The following is a 22,641-nucleotide window of genomic DNA, read 5'->3' as shown; positions in this document are numbered from 1 at the left end:
TACTTCTTGATTTGATGATGCAATTTAACATTTTGCATACTGCTTATGTAATTAATAGGAGAAGTATCTATATAGATATTTGGTTGTGTGTTTACTAACCACCTTCCCTGTAGGCGCTATTTGTAAAATACATATTGATTAAATCAGACCGCGAATTTGAAGATTCCGAACTGGATTGGTAGGATTGAAGATTACAATAAACAAACAAATAGCTAATATATCCCTATTGTTTGATTACAACGCAAAAGTGACAATCATTTATCAATACAAAGGAGATTGCATTTGGTAACTGTAGAGAGTGAAATTCAGCGGAATAAATGGTCCAACTTTCAAGCTTGTCATAAGTCTTTATAACAACAACCAGACTATAAAAACAAGTCGTTTGATCATGTCTATCTTTGAAAACACCTTTGTGTTATACTTTAAGATCATTTTCTTCTGAAAACACACGTCTTTACTTTTAGATGTACGGTTTTTCTGGGAAAGCCTTATATAGTTACACATTGTCAAACTGATTTGCGCGTGTTTTATTCTTGATATGAGTTTTGGTTTAAACACGCCTTAAAAGAACACAGTCATCACTATCACTACTGCCTCATCATGTCAAGGGCATACGTAAAGGGTAGAGGCGATTTATATACTTTCTTCTTTCTTCTAATGTTTAGAACCAAAGACTCATCCCAAGATTAAAACACGTTAAAGTGAGTTATTTGCAACAGTGATTAAGTATCTATGCAAATGTATGAATGGCTGAGACATTGTCAAAAGACTACATTCTCCCAATCTGGCACACGATGGAACTGACGGAGGAGCTCATGAAACACCCAACAAATATATATAACTATTCATTAACACCTGGTGACATCACTGATATTCAGTATATGTTTTAGCACAATCTTGCCTTTTACACCCAATGAAATCTGTTTCAGCAGATAATGGAGCCTGATTATTCTCTGGCGTTGACGATTTATGTAGTTAAAGGGTCATCATTCTATCATTATTATATCAATATTCAGGCGTTATCTATAGAAATTGAGATACCAAATTTAGTGGTGCTCGTATTATTACAAATGCCTTGATAATGAAGTGTACAATTATCAAGATGATATGTTGAAAATAAGAGAGTTCTCTCAAGAAACGCAGTTGCAAATAAAAGCCACATAACCCTTTTCAGAATCATTCGAAACCTCTGCTCGAAGCAGAGACCATTGTACGATTTCGACTTTAATGATCACACGCATGTGCGTATGAATGACTACCAGATAGTGATGATACCTGGCGGTTGCCAAAAAGTAAGCGCATTATGCCCCAACGGTTCCTCCGTCACAAACACATACAAAGACAAGTCAACAAAGACGAGAAAACAAGCTGTTGTTCATATGTCAATCATGTTTTCAGAAGACATTGGTGTACTTTATTCTTTTAACAGATATTACACGCATAAACAGGTGTTGTGAGTATTCATAGTGACAGTCTCTTTGTGAGAAGAAACCAATATATCTACCTATCAGTCAGGAAATAAAGCTGTTGTAGTTTATTGTTATTGTGCAGTAAGATAAATAAAATTCGGGGAGAATAATGTAGTATGTGGGGACTTCTGCAGTATATTCAGCAGAAGCTATTTTCTTGTGAGCAGGCTGCTTTATTACACGGAAACGGTTAGCATAGTTGACCCCGTGTGGTACAGTGCTACTGCTGTACTGTGGTGAGGCTGTACTAGTGTGTTGCGTCAGTTTTCTGGTCTCTTGTTATGTCGTATCACACAGATGCATTATAATGTCTGATGTATGTTGCTCCCTCATCATATATTTACTGGATACACACTTTTCAGACCGTTATCGAATATTTACTTGATATTGGTTAAACTTTGAGTATCGAGGACTGTTTGAACTGCAGTTAGACGATGCCAGAGAGAGTGTGTCTGTTTGCCACCTTTATATACGTTGTCTTGTACTTCCTTAATCGATGTTCATGTATACCAGCTCGCATGTGTACCCGTAGGGTGATAACCTCGGGCCCTTTGATGCGAAAAGAATGCTTACTTTACACCATTAAACTGAGGTGCGTTACTTACCTGGAAGTGGCCAGCCCAAGGTAAATCAATCACGTATAATTCACAAATGGTATATATAAAGGATGGGGGAAACTGTTCCATCATCTCTTATCTTCACCTGCCGTTGAGACACAGATACGAGTCAAGACCAAACTGTAAGTACTATTTTAAGGTTTGCTTGTGATATATATGTATACTTTTAATGTTTGATTCATCTGCTGCGCATCTGGCTGTTTTCAATCTTTATGTTGAGCCAATTCACAAAAGTACGAATATGTAACATAAAACTTTCTTGTAAATTGGGAAATATATGAATGCAGGTGAAAGTAAAACTGATAACATAATTCACAATGAGTGGTGTGAACTGAATTTACCAGATGAGTAACGATAACATGCTATTTCCCTTTCTTGACAACGATTTTCACGTTACTCAATAGATACTCAAAATGATGAAGATAGTCGCCGCTCTTGTTGCCTGCCTGGCTGTTACCGCCTTTGCCGAGCCTACCGGTCTGTATGGTGGAATTGGCGGGTTGAAAGGAGGACTGGGCGGAATTGGCTACGGAATGGGTGGATTGTACGGAGGCCTTGGAGGTCTGTACGGAGGCTATGGAGGTCTGTACGGAGGCATGGGAGGTCTATACGGAGGCGTGGGAGGTCTATACGGAGGCGTGGGAGGTCTATACGGAGGCATGGGAGGTCTATACGGAGGCATGGGAGGTCTGTACGGAGGACTTGGAGGCTATGGCGGTCTCTACGGCGGAATTGGAGGATACGGAATAGGATTGGGAAAAGGTATTTCACAAAATATGATATCATTTGTTTATCGTATCCCACTTTCAGTCTCTTTTGCAAAATTATATAATTTACCTATGTGGTATTATTATTTTACGCGACAAAGCTGATGACATTTACAAAACATCTTTAAAATTATTCTCTGCTTTCTCTAATATTTGGTTTAGCTTATCATGCAGCTAGTTTCAAGACTTCGTTGTGACTTATCCATATATCCCAACTTTATTCTACTATTTTTTTGTTTCAGGTATCGGCTATTATTGAGTTATTATCACCTGCAGTGTGATGCTGGCTATTTATGTATATTCTCAAACCAATGGAATTGGTTCAATAAAATCTTGTCATATTTATTTACGCCTTGAAATTTGTTTGAGAATCTGAAAACTGAATTGAATGTTCACAATGGAAGAGTGATCTATGTTTCTCCATATTGTAAACTCTGGACATAGTACGTGTTGTAGACCAATATCCAAGCACTTAAATGATATTGCGTTTTACTTCAAGCTAAGATATCAACCACTGAAATGTGTATTAAGTTCCTGAGGAAACCGGACATGATGATAAGAGGAGGGATTTTATGCTTGATATATCTCCAACAATATGTCACTTATCCGAGTTCATTATTCACGGGAATGTATCATTTGGGCTGCCACGAAAGGGTTTGATGGCCATTTGAAGTACCATAATATCTGGAATTGGCTGGCTGTATTTCAATTTGCATTTTAAAAACACGCAGCGAAACAAATAAGCAGGAGTATCAATTTTGGTCAAAGCGTTCATTAACGGGATCAAGGGGTAGACAGTGTGCACTGTATTGAAATGCAAATGTGTGTGCTGTCCTTGAAATTGAGCGAAATTTGTATTCAGAATACAATCTACATGTTGTTATGGCGCTTTGTATAAATAATATCTGAGCTGCTGCAATGAAACAGCGAAAGCCATGGTGATGTAGAGCATCAAAACAAATGTTGCAAGATTCTTACTGCTTTGGTTAGAAGGGAATGCATACAGTTGGAATTTCCATGACAGTAACATATCCTTACAGTTTATTAATAACACAAACAAAACGATTGAATTCAAAAGTAACTATTAAATACGCTTGTCCGGGTGTAGCTTATCAAACTACGAATTATTTGTAATTTCCATCAAACATGTACTTCTTGATTTGATGATGCAATTTAACATTTTGCATACTGCTTATGTAATTAATAGGAGAAGTATCTATATAGATATTTGGTTGTGTGTTTACTAACCACCTTCCCTGTAGGCGCTATTTGTAAAATACATATTGATTAAATCAGACCGCGAATTTGAAGATTCCGAACTGGATTGGTAGGATTGAAGATTACAATAAACAAACAAATAGCTAATATATCCCTATTGTTTGATTACAACGCAAAAGTGACAATCATTTATCAATACAAAGGAGATTGCATTTGGTAACTGTAGAGAGTGAAATTCAGCGGAATAAATGGTCCAACTTTCAAGCTTGTCATAAGTCTTTATAACAACAACCAGACTATAAAAACAAGTCGTTTGATCATGTCTATCTTTGAAAACACCTTTGTGTTATACTTTAAGATCATTTTCTTCTGAAAACACACGTCTTTACTTTTAGATGTACGGTTTTTCTGGGAAAGCCTTATATAGTTACACATTGTCAAACTGATTTGCGCGTGTTTTATTCTTGATATGAGTTTTGGTTTAAACACGCCTTAAAAGAACACAGTCATCACTATCACTACTGCCTCATCATGTCAAGGGCATACGTAAAGGGTAGAGGCGATTTATATACTTTCTTCTTTCTTCTAATGTTTAGAACCAAAGACTCATCCCAAGATTAAAACACGTTAAAGTGAGTTATTTGCAACAGTGATTAAGTATCTATGCAAATGTATGAATGGCTGAGACATTGTCAAAAGACTACATTCTCCCAATCTGGCACACGATGGAACTGACGGAGGAGCTCATGAAACACCCAACAAATATATATAACTATTCATTAACACCTGGTGACATCACTGATATTCAGTATATGTTTTAGCACAATCTTGCCTTTTACACCCAATGAAATCTGTTTCAGCAGATAATGGAGCCTGATTATTCTCTGGCGTTGACGATTTATGTAGTTAAAGGGTCATCATTCTATCATTATTATATCAATATTCAGGCGTTATCTATAGAAATTGAGATACCAAATTTAGTGGTGCTCGTATTATTACAAATGCCTTGATAATGAAGTGTACAATTATCAAGATGATATGGTGAAAATAAGAGAGTTCTCTCAAGAAACGCAGTTGCAAATAAAAGCCACATAACCCTTTTCAGAATCATTCGAAACCTCTGCTCGAAGCAGAGACCATTGTACGATTTCGACTTTAATGATCACACGCATGTGCGTATGAATGACTACCAGATAGTGATGATACCTGGCGGTTGCCAAAAAGTAAGCGCATTATGCCCCAACGGTTCCTCCGTCACAAACACATACAAAGACAAGTCAACAAAGACGAGAAAACAAGCTGTTGTTCATATGTCAATCATGTTTTCAGAAGACATTGGTGTACTTTATTCTTTTAACAGATATTACACGCATAAAAAGGTGTTGTGAGTATTCATAGTGACAGTCTCTTTGTGAGAAGAAACCAATATATCTACCTATCAGTTAGGAAATAAAGCTGTTGTAGTTTATTGTTATTGTGCAGTAAGATAAATAAAATTCGGGGAGAATAATGTAGTATGTGGGGACTTCTGCAGTATATTCAGCAGAAGCTATTTTCTTGTGAGCAGGCTGCTTTATTACACGGAAACGGTTAGCATAGTTGACCCCGTGTGGTACAGTGCTACTGCTGTACTGTGGTGAGGCTGTACTAGTGTGTTGCGTCAGTTTTCTGGTCTCTTGTTATGTCGTATCACACAGATGCATTATAATGTCTGATGTATGTTGCTCCCTCATCATATATTTACTGGATACACACTTTTCAGACCGTTATCGAATATTTACTTGATATTGGTTAAACTTTGAGTATCGAGGACTGTTTGAACTGCAGTTAGACGATGCCAGAGAGAGTGTGTCTGTTTGCCACCTTTATATACGTTGTCTTGTACTTCCTTAATCGATGTTCATGTATACCAGCTCGCATGTGTACCCGTAGGGTGATAACCTCGGGCCCTTTGATGCGAAAAGAATGCTTACTTTACACCATTAAACTGAGGTGCGTTACTTACCTGGAAGTGGCCAGCCCAAGGTAAATCAATCACGTATAATTCACAAATGGTATATATAAAGGATGGGGGAAACTGTTCCATCATCTCTTATCTTCACCTGCCGTTGAGACACAGATACGAGTCAAGACCAAACTGTAAGTACTATTTTAAGGTTTGCTTGTGATATATATGTATACTTTTAATGTTTGATTCATCTGCTGCGCATCTGGCTGTTTTCAATCTTTATGTTGAGCCAATTCACAAAAGTACGAATATGTAACATAAAACGTTCTTGTAAATTGGGAAATATATGAATGCAGGTGAAAGTAAAACTGATAACATAATTCACAATGAGTGGTGTGAACTGAATTTACCAGATGAGTAACGATAACATGCTATTTCCCTTTCTTGACAACGATTTTCACGTTACTCAATAGATACTCAAAATGATGAAGATAGTCGCCGCTCTTGTTGCCTGCCTGGCTGTTACCGCCTTTGCCGAGCCTACCGGTCTGTATGGTGGAATTGGCGGGTTGAAAGGAGGACTGGGCGGAATTGGCTACGGAATGGGTGGATTGTACGGAGGCCTTGGAGGTCTGTACGGAGGCTATGGAGGTCTGTACGGAGGCATGGGAGGTCTATACGGAGGCGTGGGAGGTCTATACGGAGGCGTGGGAGGTCTATACGGAGGCATGGGAGGTCTATACGGAGGCATGGGAGGTCTGTACGGAGGACTTGGAGGCTATGGCGGTCTCTACGGCGGAATTGGAGGATACGGAATAGGATTGGGAAAAGGTATTTCACAAAATATGATATCATTTGTTTATCGTATCCCACTTTCAGTCTCGTTTGCAAAATTATATAATTTACCTATGTGGTATTATTATTTTACGCGACAAAGCTGATGACATTTACAAAACATCTTTAAAATTATTCTCTGCTTTCTCTAATATTTGGTTTAGCTTATCATGCAGCTAGTTTCAAGACTTCGTTGTGACTTATCCATATATCCCAACTTTATTCTACTATTTTTTTGTTTCAGGTATCGGCTATTATTGAGTTATTATCACCTGCAGTGTGATGCTGGCTATTTATGTATATTCTCAAACCAATGGAATTGGTTCAATAAAATCTTGTCATATTTATTTACGCCTTGAAATTTGTTTGAGAATCTGAAAACTGAATTGAATGTTCACAATGGAAGAGTGATCTATGTTTCTCCATATTGTAAACTCTGGACATAGTACGTGTTGTAGACCAATATCCAAGCACTTAAATGATATTGCGTTTTACTTCAAGCTAAGATATCAACCACTGAAATGTGTATTAAGTTCCTGAGGAAACCGGACATGATGATAAGAGGAGGGATTTTATGCTTGATATATCTCCAACAATATGTCACTTATCCGAGTTCATTATTCACGGGAATGTATCATTTGGGCTGCCACGAAAGGGTTTGATGGCCATTTGAAGTACCATAATATCTGGAATTGGCTGGCTGTATTTCAATTTGCATTTTAAAAACACGCAGCGAAACAAATAAGCAGGAGTATCAATTTTGGTCAAAGCGTTCATTAACGGGATCAAGGGGTAGACAGTGTGCACTGTATTGAAATGCAAATGTGTGTGCTGTCCTTGAAATTGAGCGAAATTTGTATTCAGAATACAATCTACATGTTGTTATGGCGCTTTGTATAAATAATATCTGAGCTGCTGCAATGAAACAGCGAAAGCCATGGTGATGTAGAGCATCAAAACAAATGTTGCAAGATTCTTACTGCTTTGGTTAGAAGGGAATGCATACAGTTGGAATTTCCATGACAGTAACATATCCTTACAGTTTATTAATAACACAAACAAAACGATTGAATTCAAAAGTAACTATTAAATACGCTTGTCCGGGTGTAGCTTATCAAACTACGAATTATTTGTAATTTCCATCAAACATGTACTTCTTGATTTGATGATGCAATTTAACATTTTGCATACTGCTTATGTAATTAATAGGAGAAGTATCTATATAGATATTTGGTTGTGTGTTTACTAACCACCTTCCCTGTAGGCGCTATTTGTAAAATACATATTGATTAAATCAGACCGCGAATTGTAAGATTCCGAACTGGATTGGTAGGATTGAAGATTACAATAAACAAACAAATAGCTAATATATCCCTATTGTTTGATTACAACGCAAAAGTGACAATCATTTATCAATACAAAGGAGATTGCATTTGGTAACTGTAGAGAGTGAAATTCAGCGGAATAAATGGTCCAACTTTCAAGCTTGTCATAAGTCTTTATAACAACAACCAGACTATAAAAACAAGTCGTTTGATCATGTCTATCTTTGAAAACACCTTTGTGTTATACTTTAAGATCATTTTCTTCTGAAAACACACGTCTTTACTTTTAGATGTACGGTTTTTCTGGGAAAGCCTTATATAGTTACACATTGTCAAACTGATTTGCGCGTGTTTTATTCTTGATATGAGTTTTGGTTTAAACACGCCTTAAAAGAACACAGTCATCACTATCACTACTGCCTCATCATGTCAAGGGCATACGTAAAGGGTAGAGGCGATTTATATACTTTCTTCTTTCTTCTAATGTTTAGAACCAAAGACTCATCCCAAGATTAAAACACGTTAAAGTGAGTTATTTGCAACAGTGATTAAGTATCTATGCAAATGTATGAATGGCTGAGACATTGTCAAAAGACTACATTCTCCCAATCTGGCACACGATGGAACTGACGGAGGAGCTCATGAAACACCCAACAAATATATATAACTATTCATTAACACCTGGTGACATCACTGATATTCAGTATATGTTTTAGCACAATCTTGCCTTTTACACCCAATGAAATCTGTTTCAGCAGATAATGGAGCCTGATTATTCTCTGGCGTTGACGATTTATGTAGTTAAAGGGTCATCATTCTATCATTATTATATCAATATTCAGGCGTTATCTATAGAAATTGAGATACCAAATTTAGTGGTGCTCGTATTATTACAAATGCCTTGATAATGAAGTGTACAATTATCAAGATGATATGTTGAAAATAAGAGAGTTCTCTCAAGAAACGCAGTTGCAAATAAAAGCCACATAACCCTTTTCAGAATCATTCGAAACCTCTGCTCGAAGCAGAGACCATTGTACGATTTCGACTTTAATGATCACACGCATGTGCGTATGAATGACTACCAGATAGTGATGATACCTGGCGGTTGCCAAAAAGTAAGCGCATTATGCCCCAACGGTTCCTCCGTCACAAACACATACAAAGACAAGTCAACAAAGACGAGAAAACAAGCTGTTGTTCATATGTCAATCATGTTTTCAGAAGACATTGGTGTACTTTATTCTTTTAACAGATATTACACGCATAAAAAGGTGTTGTGAGTATTCATAGTGACAGTCTCTTTGTGAGAAGAAACCAATATATCTACCTATCAGTCAGGAAATAAAGCTGTTGTAGTTTATTGTTATTGTGCAGTAAGATAAATAAAATTCGGGGAGAATAATGTAGTATGTGGGGACTTCTGCAGTATATTCAGCAGAAGCTATTTTCTTGTGAGCAGGCTGCTTTATTACACGGAAACGGTTAGCATAGTTGACCCCGTGTGGTACAGTGCTACTGCTGTACTGTGGTGAGGCTGTACTAGTGTGTTGCGTCAGTTTTCTGGTCTCTTGTTATGTCGTATCACACAGATGCATTATAATGTCTGATGTATGTTGCTCCCTCATCATATATTTACTGGATACACACTTTTCAGACCGTTATCGAATATTTACTTGATATTGGTTAAACTTTGAGTATCGAGGACTGTTTGAACTGCAGTTAGACGATGCCAGAGAGAGTGTGTCTGTTTGCCACCTTTATATACGTTGTCTTGTACTTCCTTAATCGATGTTCATGTATACCAGCTCGCATGTGTACCCGTAGGGTGATAACCTCGGGCCCTTTGATGCGAAAAGAATGCTTACTTTACACCATTAAACTGAGGTGCGTTACTTACCTGGAAGTGGCCAGCCCAAGGTAAATCAATCACGTATAATTCACAAATGGTATATATAAAGGATGGGGGAAACTGTTCCATCATCTCTTATCTTCACCTGCCGTTGAGACACAGATACGAGTCAAGACCAAACTGTAAGTACTATTTTAAGGTTTGCTTGTGATATATATGTATACTTTTAATGTTTGATTCATCTGCTGCGCATCTGGCTGTTTTCAATCTTTATGTTGAGCCAATTCACAAAAGTACGAATATGTAACATAAAACTTTCTTGTAAATTGGGAAATATATGAATGCAGGTGAAAGTAAAACTGATAACATAATTCACAATGAGTGGTGTGAACTGAATTTACCAGATGAGTAACGATAACATGCTATTTCCCTTTCTTGACAACGATTTTCACGTTACTCAATAGATACTCAAAATGATGAAGATAGTCGCCGCTCTTGTTGCCTGCCTGGCTGTTACCGCCTTTGCCGAGCCTACCGGTCTGTATGGTGGAATTGGCGGGTTGAAAGGAGGACTGGGCGGAATTGGCTACGGAATGGGTGGATTGTACGGAGGCCTTGGAGGTCTGTACGGAGGCTATGGAGGTCTGTACGGAGGCATGGGAGGTCTATACGGAGGCGTGGGAGGTCTATACGGAGGCGTGGGAGGTCTATACGGAGGCATGGGAGGTCTATACGGAGGCATGGGAGGTCTGTACGGAGGACTTGGAGGCTATGGCGGTCTCTACGGCGGAATTGGAGGATACGGAATAGGATTGGGAAAAGGTATTTCACAAAATATGATATCATTTGTTTATCGTATCCCACTTTCAGTCTCGTTTGCAAAATTATATAATTTACCTATGTGGTATTATTATTTTACGCGACAAAGCTGATGACATTTACAAAACATCTTTAAAATTATTCTCTGCTTTCTCTAATATTTGGTTTAGCTTATCATGCAGCTAGTTTCAAGACTTCGTTGTGACTTATCCATATATCCCAACTTTATTCTACTATTTTTTTGTTTCAGGTATCGGCTATTATTGAGTTATTATCACCTGCAGTGTGATGCTGGCTATTTATGTATATTCTCAAACCAATGGAATTGGTTCAATAAAATCTTGTCATATTTATTTACGCCTTGAAATTTGTTTGAGAATCTGAAAACTGAATTGAATGTTCACAATGGAAGAGTGATCTATGTTTCTCCATATTGTAAACTCTGGACATAGTACGTGTTGTAGACCAATATCCAAGCACTTAAATGATATTGCGTTTTACTTCAAGCTAAGATATCAACCACTGAAATGTGTATTAAGTTCCTGAGGAAACCGGACATGATGATAAGAGGAGGGATTTTATGCTTGATATATCTCCAACAATATGTCACTTATCCGAGTTCATTATTCACGGGAATGTATCATTTGGGCTGCCACGAAAGGGTTTGATGGCCATTTGAAGTACCATAATATCTGGAATTGGCTGGCTGTATTTCAATTTGCATTTTAAAAACACGCAGCGAAACAAATAAGCAGGAGTATCAATTTTGGTCAAAGCGTTCATTAACGGGATCAAGGGGTAGACAGTGTGCACTGTATTGAAATGCAAATGTGTGAGCTGTCCTTGAAATTGAGCGAAATTTGTATTCAGAATACAATCTACATGTTGTTATGGCGCTTTGTATAAATAATATCTGAGCTGCTGCAATGAAACAGCGAAAGCCATGGTGATGTAGAGCATCAAAACAAATGTTGCAAGATTCTTACTGCTTTGGTTAGAAGGGAATGCATACATTTGGAATTTCCATGACAGTAACATATCCTTACAGTTTATTAATAACACAAACAAAACGATTGAATTCAAAAGTAACTATTAAATACGCTTGTCCGGGTGTAGCTTATCAAACTACGAATTATTTGTAATTTCCATCAAACATGTACTTCTTGATTTGATGATGCAATTTAACATTTTGCATACTGCTTATGTAATTAATAGGAGAAGTATCTATATAGATATTTGGTTGTGTGTTTACTAACCACCTTCCCTGTAGGCGCTATTTGTAAAATACATATTGATTAAATCAGACCGCGAATTGTAAGATTCCGAACTGGATTGGTAGGATTGAAGATTACAATAAACAAACAAATAGCTAATATATCCCTATTGTTTGATTACAACGCAAAAGTGACAATCATTTATCAATACAAAGGAGATTGCATTTGGTAACTGTAGAGAGTGAAATTCAGCGGAATAAATGGTCCAACTTTCAAGCTTGTCATAAGTCTTTATAACAACAACCAGACTATAAAAACAAGTCGTTTGATCATGTCTATCTTTGAAAACACCTTTGTGTTATACTTTAAGAGCATTTTCTTCTGAAAACACACGTCTTTACTTTTAGATGTACGGTTTTTCTGGGAAAGCCTTATATAGTTACACATTGTCAAACTGATTTGCGCGTGTTTTATTCTTGATATGAGTTTTGGTTTAAACACGCCTTAAAAGAACACAGTCATCACTATCACTACTGCCTCATCATGTCAAGGGCATACGTAAAGGGTAGAGGCGATTTATATACTTTCTTCTTTCTTCTAATGTTTAGAACCAAAGACTCATCCCAAGATTAAAACACGTTAAAGTGAGTTATTTGCAACAGTGATTAAGTATCTATGCAAATGTATGAATGGCTGAGACATTGTCAAAAGACTACATTCTCCCAATCTGGCACACGATGGAACTGACGGAGGAGCTCATGAAACACCCAACAAATATATATAACTATTCATTAACACCTGGTGACATCACTGATATTCAGTATATGTTTTAGCACAATCTTGCCTTTTACACCCAATGAAATCTGTTTCAGCAGATAATGGAGCCTGATTATTCTCTGGCGTTGACGATTTATGTAGTTAAAGGGTCATCATTCTATCATTATTATATCAATATTCAGGCGTTATCTATAGAAATTGAGATACCAAATTTAGTGGTGCTCGTATTATTACAAATGCCTTGATAATGAAGTGTACAATTATCAAGATGATATGTTGAAAATAAGAGAGTTCTCTCAAGAAACGCAGTTGCAAATAAAAGCCACATAACCCTTTTCAGAATCATTCGAAACCTCTGCTCGAAGCAGAGACCATTGTACGATTTCGACTTTAATGATCACACGCATGTGCGTATGAATGACTACCAGATAGTGATGATACCTGGCGGTTGCCAAAAAGTAAGCGCATTATGCCCCAACGGTTCCTCCGTCACAAACACATACAAAGACAAGTCAACAAAGACGAGAAAACAAGCTGTTGTTCATATGTCAATCATGTTTTCAGAAGACATTGGTGTACTTTATTCTTTTAACAGATATTACACGCATAAAAAGGTGTTGTGAGTATTCATAGTGACAGTCTCTTTGTGAGAAGAAACCAATATATCTACCTATCAGTTAGGAAATAAAGCTGTTGTAGTTTATTGTTATTGTGCAGTAAGATAAATAAAATTCGGGGAGAATAATGTAGTATGTGGGGACTTCTGCAGTATATTCAGCAGAAGCTATTTTCTTGTGAGCAGGCTGCTTTATTACACGGAAACGGTTAGCATAGTTGACCCCGTGTGGTACAGTGCTACTGCTGTACTGTGGTGAGGCTGTACTAGTGTGTTGCGTCAGTTTTCTGGTCTCTTGTTATGTCGTATCACACAGATGCATTATAATGTCTGATGTATGTTGCTCCCTCATCATATATTTACTGGATACACACTTTTCAGACCGTTATCGAATATTTACTTGATATAGGTTAAACGTTGAGTATCGAGGACTGTTTGAACTGCAGTTAGACGATGCCAGAGAGAGTGTGTCTGTTTGCCATCTTTATATACGTTGTCTTGTACTTCCTTAATCGATGTTCATGTATACCAGCTCGCATGTGTACCCGTAGGGTGATAACCTCGGGCCCTTTGATGCGAAAAGAATGCTTACTTTACACCATTAAACTGAGGTGCGTTACTTACCTGGAAGTGGCCAGCCCAAGGTAAATCAATCACGTATAATTCACAAATGGTATATATAAAGGATGGGGGAAACTGTTCCATCATCTCTTATCTTCACCTGCCGTTGAGACACAGATACGAGTCAAGACCAAACTGTAAGTACTATTTTAAGGTTTGCTTGTGATATATATGTATACTTTTAATGTTTGATTCATCTGCTGCGCATCTGGCTGTTTTCAATCTTTATGTTGAGCCAATTCACAAAAGTACGAATATGTAACATAAAACTTTCTTGTAAATTGGGAAATATATGAATGCAGGTGAAAGTAAAACTGATAACATAATTCACAATGAGTGGTGTGAACTGAATTTACCAGATGAGTAACGATAACATGCTATTTCCCTTTCTTGACAACGATTTTCACGTTATTCAATAGATACTCAAAATGATGAAGATAGTCGCCGCTCTTGTTGCCTGCCTGGCTGTTACCGCCTTTGCCGAGCCTACCGGTCTGTATGGTGGAATTGGCGGGTTGAAAGGAGGACTGGGCGGAATTGGCTACGGAATGGGTGGATTGTACGGAGGCCTTGGAGGTCTGTACGGAGGCTATGGAGGTCTGTACGGAGGCATGGGAGGTCTATACGGAGGCGTGGGAGGTCTATACGGAGGCGTGGGAGGTCTATACGGAGGCATGGGAGGTCTATACGGAGGCATGGGAGGTCTGTACGGAGGACTTGGAGGCTATGGCGGTCTCTACGGCGGAATTGGAGGATACGGAATAGGATTGGGAAAAGGTATTTCACAAAATATGATATCATTTGTTTATCGCATCCCACTTTCAGTCTCGTTTGCAAAATTATATAATTTACCTATGTGGTATTATTATTTTACGCGACAAAGCTGATGACATTTACAAAACATCTTTAAAATTATTCTCTGCTTTCTCTAATATTTGGTTTAGCTTATCATGCAGCTAGTTTCAAGACTTCGTTGTGACTTATCCATATATCCCAACTTTATTCTACTAATTTTTTGTTTCAGGTATCGGCTATTATTGAGTTATTATCACCTGCAGTGTGATGCTGGCTATTTATGTATATTCTCAAACCAATGGAATTGGTTCAATAAAATCTTGTCATATTTATTTACGCCTTGAAATTTGTTTGAGAATCTGAAAACTGAATTGAATGTTCACAATGGAAGAGTGATCTATGTTTCTCCATATTGTAAACTCTGGACATAGTACGTGTTGTAGACCAATATCCAAGCACTTAAATGATATTGCGTTTTACTTCAAGCTAAGATATCAACCACTGAAATGTGTATTAAGTTCCTGAGGAAACCGGACATGATGATAAGAGGAGGGATTTTATGCTTGATATATCTCCAACAATATGTCACTTATCCGAGTTCATTATTCACGGGAATGTATCATTTGGGCTGCCACGAAAGGGTTTGATGGCCATTTGAAGTACCATAATATCTGGAATTGGCTGGCTGTATTTCAATTTGCATTTTAAAAACACGCAGCGAAACAAATAAGCAGGAGTATCAATTTTGGTCAAAGCGTTCATTAACGGGATTAAGGGGTAGACAGTGTGCACTGTATTGAAATGCAAATGTGTGAGCTGTCCTTGAAATTGAGCGAAATTTGTATTCAGAATACAATCTACATGTTGTTATGGCGCTTTGTATAAATAATATCTGAGCTGCTGCAATGAAACAGCGAAAGCCATGGTGATGTAGAGCATCAAAACAAATGTTGCAAGATTCTTACTGCTTTGGTTAGAAGGGAATGCATACATTTGGAATTTCCATGACAGTAACATATCCTTACAGTTTATTAATAACACAAACAAAACGATTGAATTCAAAAGTAACTATTAAATACGCTTGTCCGGGTGTAGCTTATCAAACTACGAATTATTTGTAATTTCCATCAAACATGTACTTCTTGATTTGATGATGCAATTTAACATTTTGCATACTGCTTATGTAATTAATAGGAGAAGTATCTATATAGATATTTGGTTGTGTGTTTACTAACCACCTTCCCTGTAGGCGCTATTTGTAAAATACATATTGATTAAATCAGACAGCGAATTTGAAGATTCCGAACTGGATTGGTAGGATTGAAGATTACAATAAACAAACAAATAGCTAATATATCCCTATTGTTTGATTACAACGCAAAAGTGACAATCATTTATCAATACAAAGGAGATTGCATTTGGTAACTGTAGAGAGTGAAATTCAGCGGAATAAATGGTCCAACTTTAAAGCTTGTCATAAGTCTTTATAACAACAACCAGACTGTAAAAACAAGTCGTTTGATCATGTCTATCTTTGAAAACACCTTTGTGTTATACTTTAAGAGCATTTTCTTCTGAAAACACACGTCTTTACTTTTAGATGTACGGTTTTTCTGGGAAACCCTTATATAGTTACACATTGTCAAACTGATTTGCGCGTGTTTTATTCTTGATATGAGTTTTGGTTTAAACACGCCTTAAAAGAACACAGTCATCACTATCACTACTGCCTCATCATGTCAAGGGCATATGTAAAGGGTAGAGGCGATTTATATACTTTCTTCTTTCTTCTAATGTTTAGAACCAAAGACTCATCCCAAGATTAAAACACGTTAAAGTGAGTTATTTGCAACAGTGATTAAGTATCTATGCAAATGTATGAATGGCTGAGACATTGTCAAAAGACAACATTCTCCCAATCTGGCACACGATGGAACTGACGGAGGAGCTCATGAAACACCCAACAAATATATATAACTATTCATTAACACCTGGTGACATCACTGATATTCAGTATATGTTTTAGCACAATCTTGCCTTTTACACCCAATGAAATCTGTTTCAGCAGATAATGGAGCCTGATTATTCTCTGGCGTTGACGATTTATGTAGTTAAAGGGTCATCATTCTATCATTATTATATCAATATTCAGGCGTTATCTATAGAAATTGAGATACCAAATTTAGTGGTGCTCGTATTATTACAAATGCCTTGATAATGAAGTGTACAATTATCAAGATGATATGTTGAAAATAAGAGAGTTCTCTCAAGAAACGCAGTTGCAAATAAAAGCCACATAACCCTTTTCAGAATCATTCGAAACCTCTGCTCGAAGCAGAGACCATTGTACGATTTCGACTTTAATGATCACACGCATGTGCGTATGAATGACTACCAGATAGTGATGATACCTGGCGGTTGCCAAAAAGTAAGCGCATTATGCCCCAACGGTTCCTCCGTCACAAACACATACAAAGACAAGTCAACAAAGACGAGAAAACAAGCTGTTGTTCATATGTCAATCATGTTTTCAGAAGACATTGGTGTACTTTATTCTTTTAACAGATATTACACGCATAAAAAGGTGTTGTGAGTATTCATAGTGACAGTCTCTTTGTGAGAAGAAACCAATATATCTACCTATCAGTCAGGAAATAAAGCAGTTGTAGTTTATTGTTATTGTGCAGTAAGATAAATAAAATTCGGGGAGAATAATGTAGTATGTGGGGACTTCTGCAGTATATTCAGCAGAAGCTATTTTCTTGTGAGCAGGCTGCTTTATTACACGGAAACGGTTAGCATAGTTGACCCCGTGTGGTACAGTGCTACTGCTGTACTGTGGTGAGGCTGTACTAGTGTGTTGCGTCAGTTTTCTGGTCTCTTGTTATGTCGTATCACACAGATGCATTATAATGTCTGATGTATGTTGCTCCCTCATCATATATTTACTGGATACACACTTTTCAGACCGTTATCGAATATTTACTTGATATTGGTTAAACTTTGAGTATCGAGGACTGTTTGAACTGCAGTTAGACGATGCCAGAGAGAGTGTGTCTGTTTGCCATCTTTATATACGTTGTCTTGTACTTCCTTAATCGATGTTCATGTATACCAGCTCGCATGTGTACCCGTAGGGTGATAACCTCGGGCCCTTTGATGCGAAAAGAATGCTTACTTTACACCATTAAACTGAGGTGCGTTACTTACCTGGAAGTGGCCAGCCCAAGGTAAATCAATCACGTATAATTCACAAATGGTATATATAAAGGATGGGGGAAACTGTTCCATCATCTCTTATCTTCACCTGCCGTTGAGACACAGATACGAGTCAAGACCAAACTGTAAGTCCTATTCTAAGGTTTGCTTGTGATATATATGTATACTTTTAATGTTTGATTCATCTGCTGCGCATCAGGCTGTTTTCAATCTTTATGTTAAGCCAATTTACAAAAGTACGAATATGTAACATAAAACTTTCTTGTAAATTGGGAAATATATGAATGCAGGTGAAAGTAAAACTGATAACATAATTCACAATGAGTGGTGTGAACTGAATTTACCAGATGAGTAACGATAACATGCTATTTCCCTTTCTTGACAACGATTTTCACGTTACTCAATAGATACTCAAAATGATGAAGATAGTCGCCGCTCTTGTTGCCTGTCTGGCTGTTACCGCCTTTGCCGAGCCTACCGGTCTGTATGGTGGAATTGGCGGGTTGAAAGGAGGACTGGGCGGAATTGGCTACGGAATGGGTGGATTGTACGGAGGCCTTGGAGGTCTGTACGGAGGCTATGGAGGTCTGTACGGAGGCATGGGAGGTCTATACGGAGGCATGGGAGGTCTATACGGAGGCATGGGAGGTCTATACGGAGGCATGGGAGGTCTATACGGAGGCATGGGAGGTCTATACGGAGGCATGGGAGGTCTGTACGGAGGACTTGGAGGCTATGGTGGTCTCTACGGCGGAATTGGAGGATACGGAATGGGATTGGGAAAAGGTATTTCACAAAATATGATATCATTTGTTTATCGTATCCCACTTTCAGTCTCGTTTGCAAAATTATATAATTTACCTATGTGATGTAATTATTTTACGCGACAAAGCTGATGACATTTACAAAACATCTTTAAAATTATTCTCTGCTTTCTCTAATATTTGGTTTAGCTTATCATGCAGCTAGTTTCAAGACTTCGTTGTGACTTATCCATATATCCCAACTTTATTCTACTATTTTTTTGTTTCAGGTATCGGCTATTATTGAGTTATTATCACCTGCAGTGTGATGCTGGCTATTTATGTATATTCTCAAACCAATGGAATTGGTTCAATAAAATCTTGTCATATTTATTTACGCCTTGAAATTTGTTTGAGAATCTGAAAACTGAATTGAATGTTCACAATGGAAGAGTGATCTATGTTTCTCCATATTGTAAACTCTGGACATAGTACGTGTTGTAGACCAATATCCAAGCACTTAAATGATATTGCGTTTTACTTCAAGCTAAGATATCAACCACTGAAATGTGTATTAAGTTCCTGAGGAAACCGGACATGATGATAAGAGGAGGGATTTTATGCTTGATATATCTCCAACAATATGTCACTTATCCGAGTTCATGTTTCACGGGAATGTATCATTTGGGCTGCCACGAAAAGGTTTGATGGCCATTTGAAGTACCATAATATCTGGAATTGGCTGGCTGTATTTCAATTTGCATTTTAAAAACATGCAGCGAAACAAATAAGCAGGAGTATCAATTTTGGTCAAAGCGTTCATTAACGGGATCAAGGGGTAGACAGTGTGCACTGTATTGAAATGCAAATGTGTGTGCTGTCCTTGAAATTGAGCGAAATTTGTATTCAGAATACAATCTACATGTTGTTATGGCGCTTTGTATAAATAATATCTGAGCTGCTGCAACGAAACAGCGAAAGCCATGGTGATGTAGAGCATCAAAACAAATGTTGCAAGATTCTTACTGCTTTGGTTAGAAGGGAATGCATACATTTGGAATTTCCATGACAGTAACATATCCTTACAGTTTATTAATAACACAAACAAAACGATTGAATTCAAAAGTAACTATTAAATACGCTTGTCCGGGTGTAGCTTATCAAACTACGAATTATTTGTAATTTCCATCAAACATGTGCCTCTTGATTTGATGATGCAATTTAACATTTTGCATACTGCTTATGTAATTAATAGGAGAAGTATCTATATAGATATTTAGCTGTGTGTTTACTTACTACCTTCCCTGTAGGCGCTATTTGTAAATTACATATTGATTAAATCAGACAGCGAATTTGAAGATTCCGAACTGGATTGGTAGGATTGAAGATTACAATAAACAAACAAACAGCAAATATATCCCTATTGTTTGATTACAACGCAAAAGTGACAATCATTTATCAATACAAAGGAGATTGCATTTGGTAACTGTAGAGAGTGAAATTCAGCGGAATAAATGGTCCAACTTTAAAGCTTGTCATAAGTCTTTATAACAACAACCAGACTGCAAAAACGAGTCGTTTGATCATGTCTATCTTTGAAAACACCTTTATGTTTTTGGTATATTTGATATCAAAAGACACGAGGGTGAGATTTTATTGATCATCCAACATCATTCTTCCAACTTTTTCAATTTGTGAACAATAATTAGCAGTGTCTTCTGTGTAAAAAGTACTGCTAACAGCTTCAGTAGCAGAGCCATTAGTCATGACATTTGATTGTGACGTCATGGTTACCAGTGATGTCACAATGGTCTGCAAAGCATTGTGATGTAATTTCATTGCAGCGATATCTCTATAGTGTAGTTATCGCTTGATCTCATCCAAGCGATATCTCCTGTGGGAGCCAGTTTTGGATGATAAATGTCATTGTTCAAAATATACCTCTACTCTGTGTCTTCGTTCTACTGTGGTTTCTCCCCAGCGAGATTGGTGGACTCTTTCCCTTGGGTTTCCTAACTGTTTGTTGAAATGGAAGATACATAATTGTGTGCTTCAAAACAAGAACGGAGATAACGCTGGGAATTAATAACCGGCATAAAGCAATATACTGTCTGTTAAACCTCCAAGAGGATCAACACACATGGTCATATCACTCGCCAGGTATGATGACTGTACTGATGTACATGTATATAGATCAAGGTATAATGTACCTGGAACTGACCTTTGGCTTTCCTTCAACTTCTCGTTCTGAGGGATTGATGTTGATCAATAGAGCGTTTGATAGAATCACAGATGTTCAAAACCAGATCAATATATTGTTGTTGCATGCATTAATGGCCTTATGTTTAAAACATCCAATGTTTGTTTGTAAATCTCGCAACACATATCCCATTTCCAGAACTTGTTTATTCTGACTTATGACGACGATTTAGCTTCTTGTCTACCAGAAAATGTAATCCCACTTCTGTACATTCAGTCAAAGATTAAAACATGTTCAAAACATAAACATATAACTGCAACACAAGTGGGACTATTTCAACTTGGTTGCAAAATCGGTTGATGAATAGGATTCGAAGACCACAAACTGTCTTAAGGTTTCACTGCATGCGATAAGTGTGATTTTATTTTTATTCTTTACAATTTGTACGAATATAGTATTCAGTCTTTATTGCGTTTGATTAACAAATGTCACAACAGCTTCGCTCAAGTTCATATTTCTCGGTCGTTCAAAAGTTACGACATCACCCAGACATTCTCACACCGTTATCAACCTTGGGTGTCTCACAACCTGTTTGAAAAGAAAGACGTCAAAGAGTACTTTTTGTGTTTACAATGGTCTGAAATGTTAAGCTAAAGCATCCCACTCCAGCAGTTGGTTCTAAATACAATTTCCAGTCTGCAACATTATTGATAATATATGATGCTGATCTCCCGTGTGTGCCATTGATGTACACGTTACCATTGACACTAGACTATCGATATAATAGTTGTACCTCCAGCTAAAGTTTGAACGAACACATTCCATCTTCTCCCTGTTTTTGATACATCGTTCGCTGTTTGAACACTTTCCAACTTCACACAGATCGTCATGTATCTGTTTGCATGAAATGGAAAAACATAATTGAGTGAACGTGCAAGTCCAAATGTTGCACCAACCCGTTAATGAAATCCACTTTATTGATGATTTTTCGCGTTGCGATCTTCAATATGTCAAAAAAAAATTATTGTTGTTTTTGTTAGAATATGATGCGTCCATTTTAACTGGTATCTGTTTCACAGAGATGAAGCACTCTTATACATTGACATTTAATTGATCAGACTCTTATATATAATTTATTTCAGAAAATAAAAGCGACACCACCTTTTATTTTCATAAGAAATCCCAGCTAAAAGAAGAGTGGATTGTACGATTCCGACTATTTCATGAGAAGGTGTTTATGAATCTTAATCATATAGCTATGATACCATTTGTTCGCGAAAAGATGAACGTATCCTGCCCCACCGGTGCCGCCCGTCATAAACACATGCAAAGGCAAGTCAAGTGCTCACTAGTGAGAGTGAGAGAGAGCTTCATTTCAGTAAAGGGGCCACCGGCCCATTATACAATACATGATATCAGAATTAGACAATTTCAGAGCCAATGAGGAAGTTATTTCGCTTTTTAAAAGCAAGGAATATAAATTGAGCTAAAGCATTAATTATGCATGGGGTTTTAGATACACAGAGGCAAAAGCAAGTCAACTGCTCACCGGTAAAATCACGGAAACATATAGTGTAGTCCAAATAGGAAACTGTACTGGACACTGA

At 37.4% G+C, this 22,641-nt stretch overlaps 1 protein-coding gene across 2 annotated transcripts; it reads left to right on the top strand.

Moving 5' to 3' along the window:
• The first annotated feature begins 14,156 nt into the window (after positions 1–14,156).
• Positions 14,157–19,206, top strand: LOC124127468 (glycine-rich protein 5-like). 2 transcript variants are annotated; one of them, XM_048393786.1, is made up of 3 exons: positions 14,157–14,214; positions 18,499–18,877; positions 19,125–19,206. In XM_048393786.1, exons 2-3 carry the CDS (start codon positions 18,508–18,510, stop codon positions 19,139–19,141), a joined length of 387 nt encoding a protein of 128 aa, XP_048249743.1. In that variant the 5' UTR covers positions 14,157–14,214; positions 18,499–18,507; the 3' UTR covers positions 19,142–19,206. The 2 variants fall into 2 exon arrangements, with proteins under 2 accessions (XP_048249743.1, XP_048249742.1); XM_048393785.1 differs by lacking the exon at positions 14,157–14,214 and adding an exon at positions 18,063–18,216 and having other exon boundaries at positions 19,125–19,205.
• The last annotated feature ends 3,435 nt before the right edge of the window (positions 19,207–22,641 follow it).

This window comes from Haliotis rufescens, unplaced genomic scaffold (genome assembly GCF_023055435.1).
Source record: "Haliotis rufescens isolate VD_foot unplaced genomic scaffold, xgHalRufe1.0.p SCAF_12, whole genome shotgun sequence".
NCBI lineage: Eukaryota > Metazoa > Mollusca > Gastropoda > Lepetellida > Haliotidae > Haliotis > Haliotis rufescens.
The sequence above is the reverse complement of the archived record's forward strand: the minus strand, read 5'-3'. Positions and strand labels throughout refer to the sequence as shown.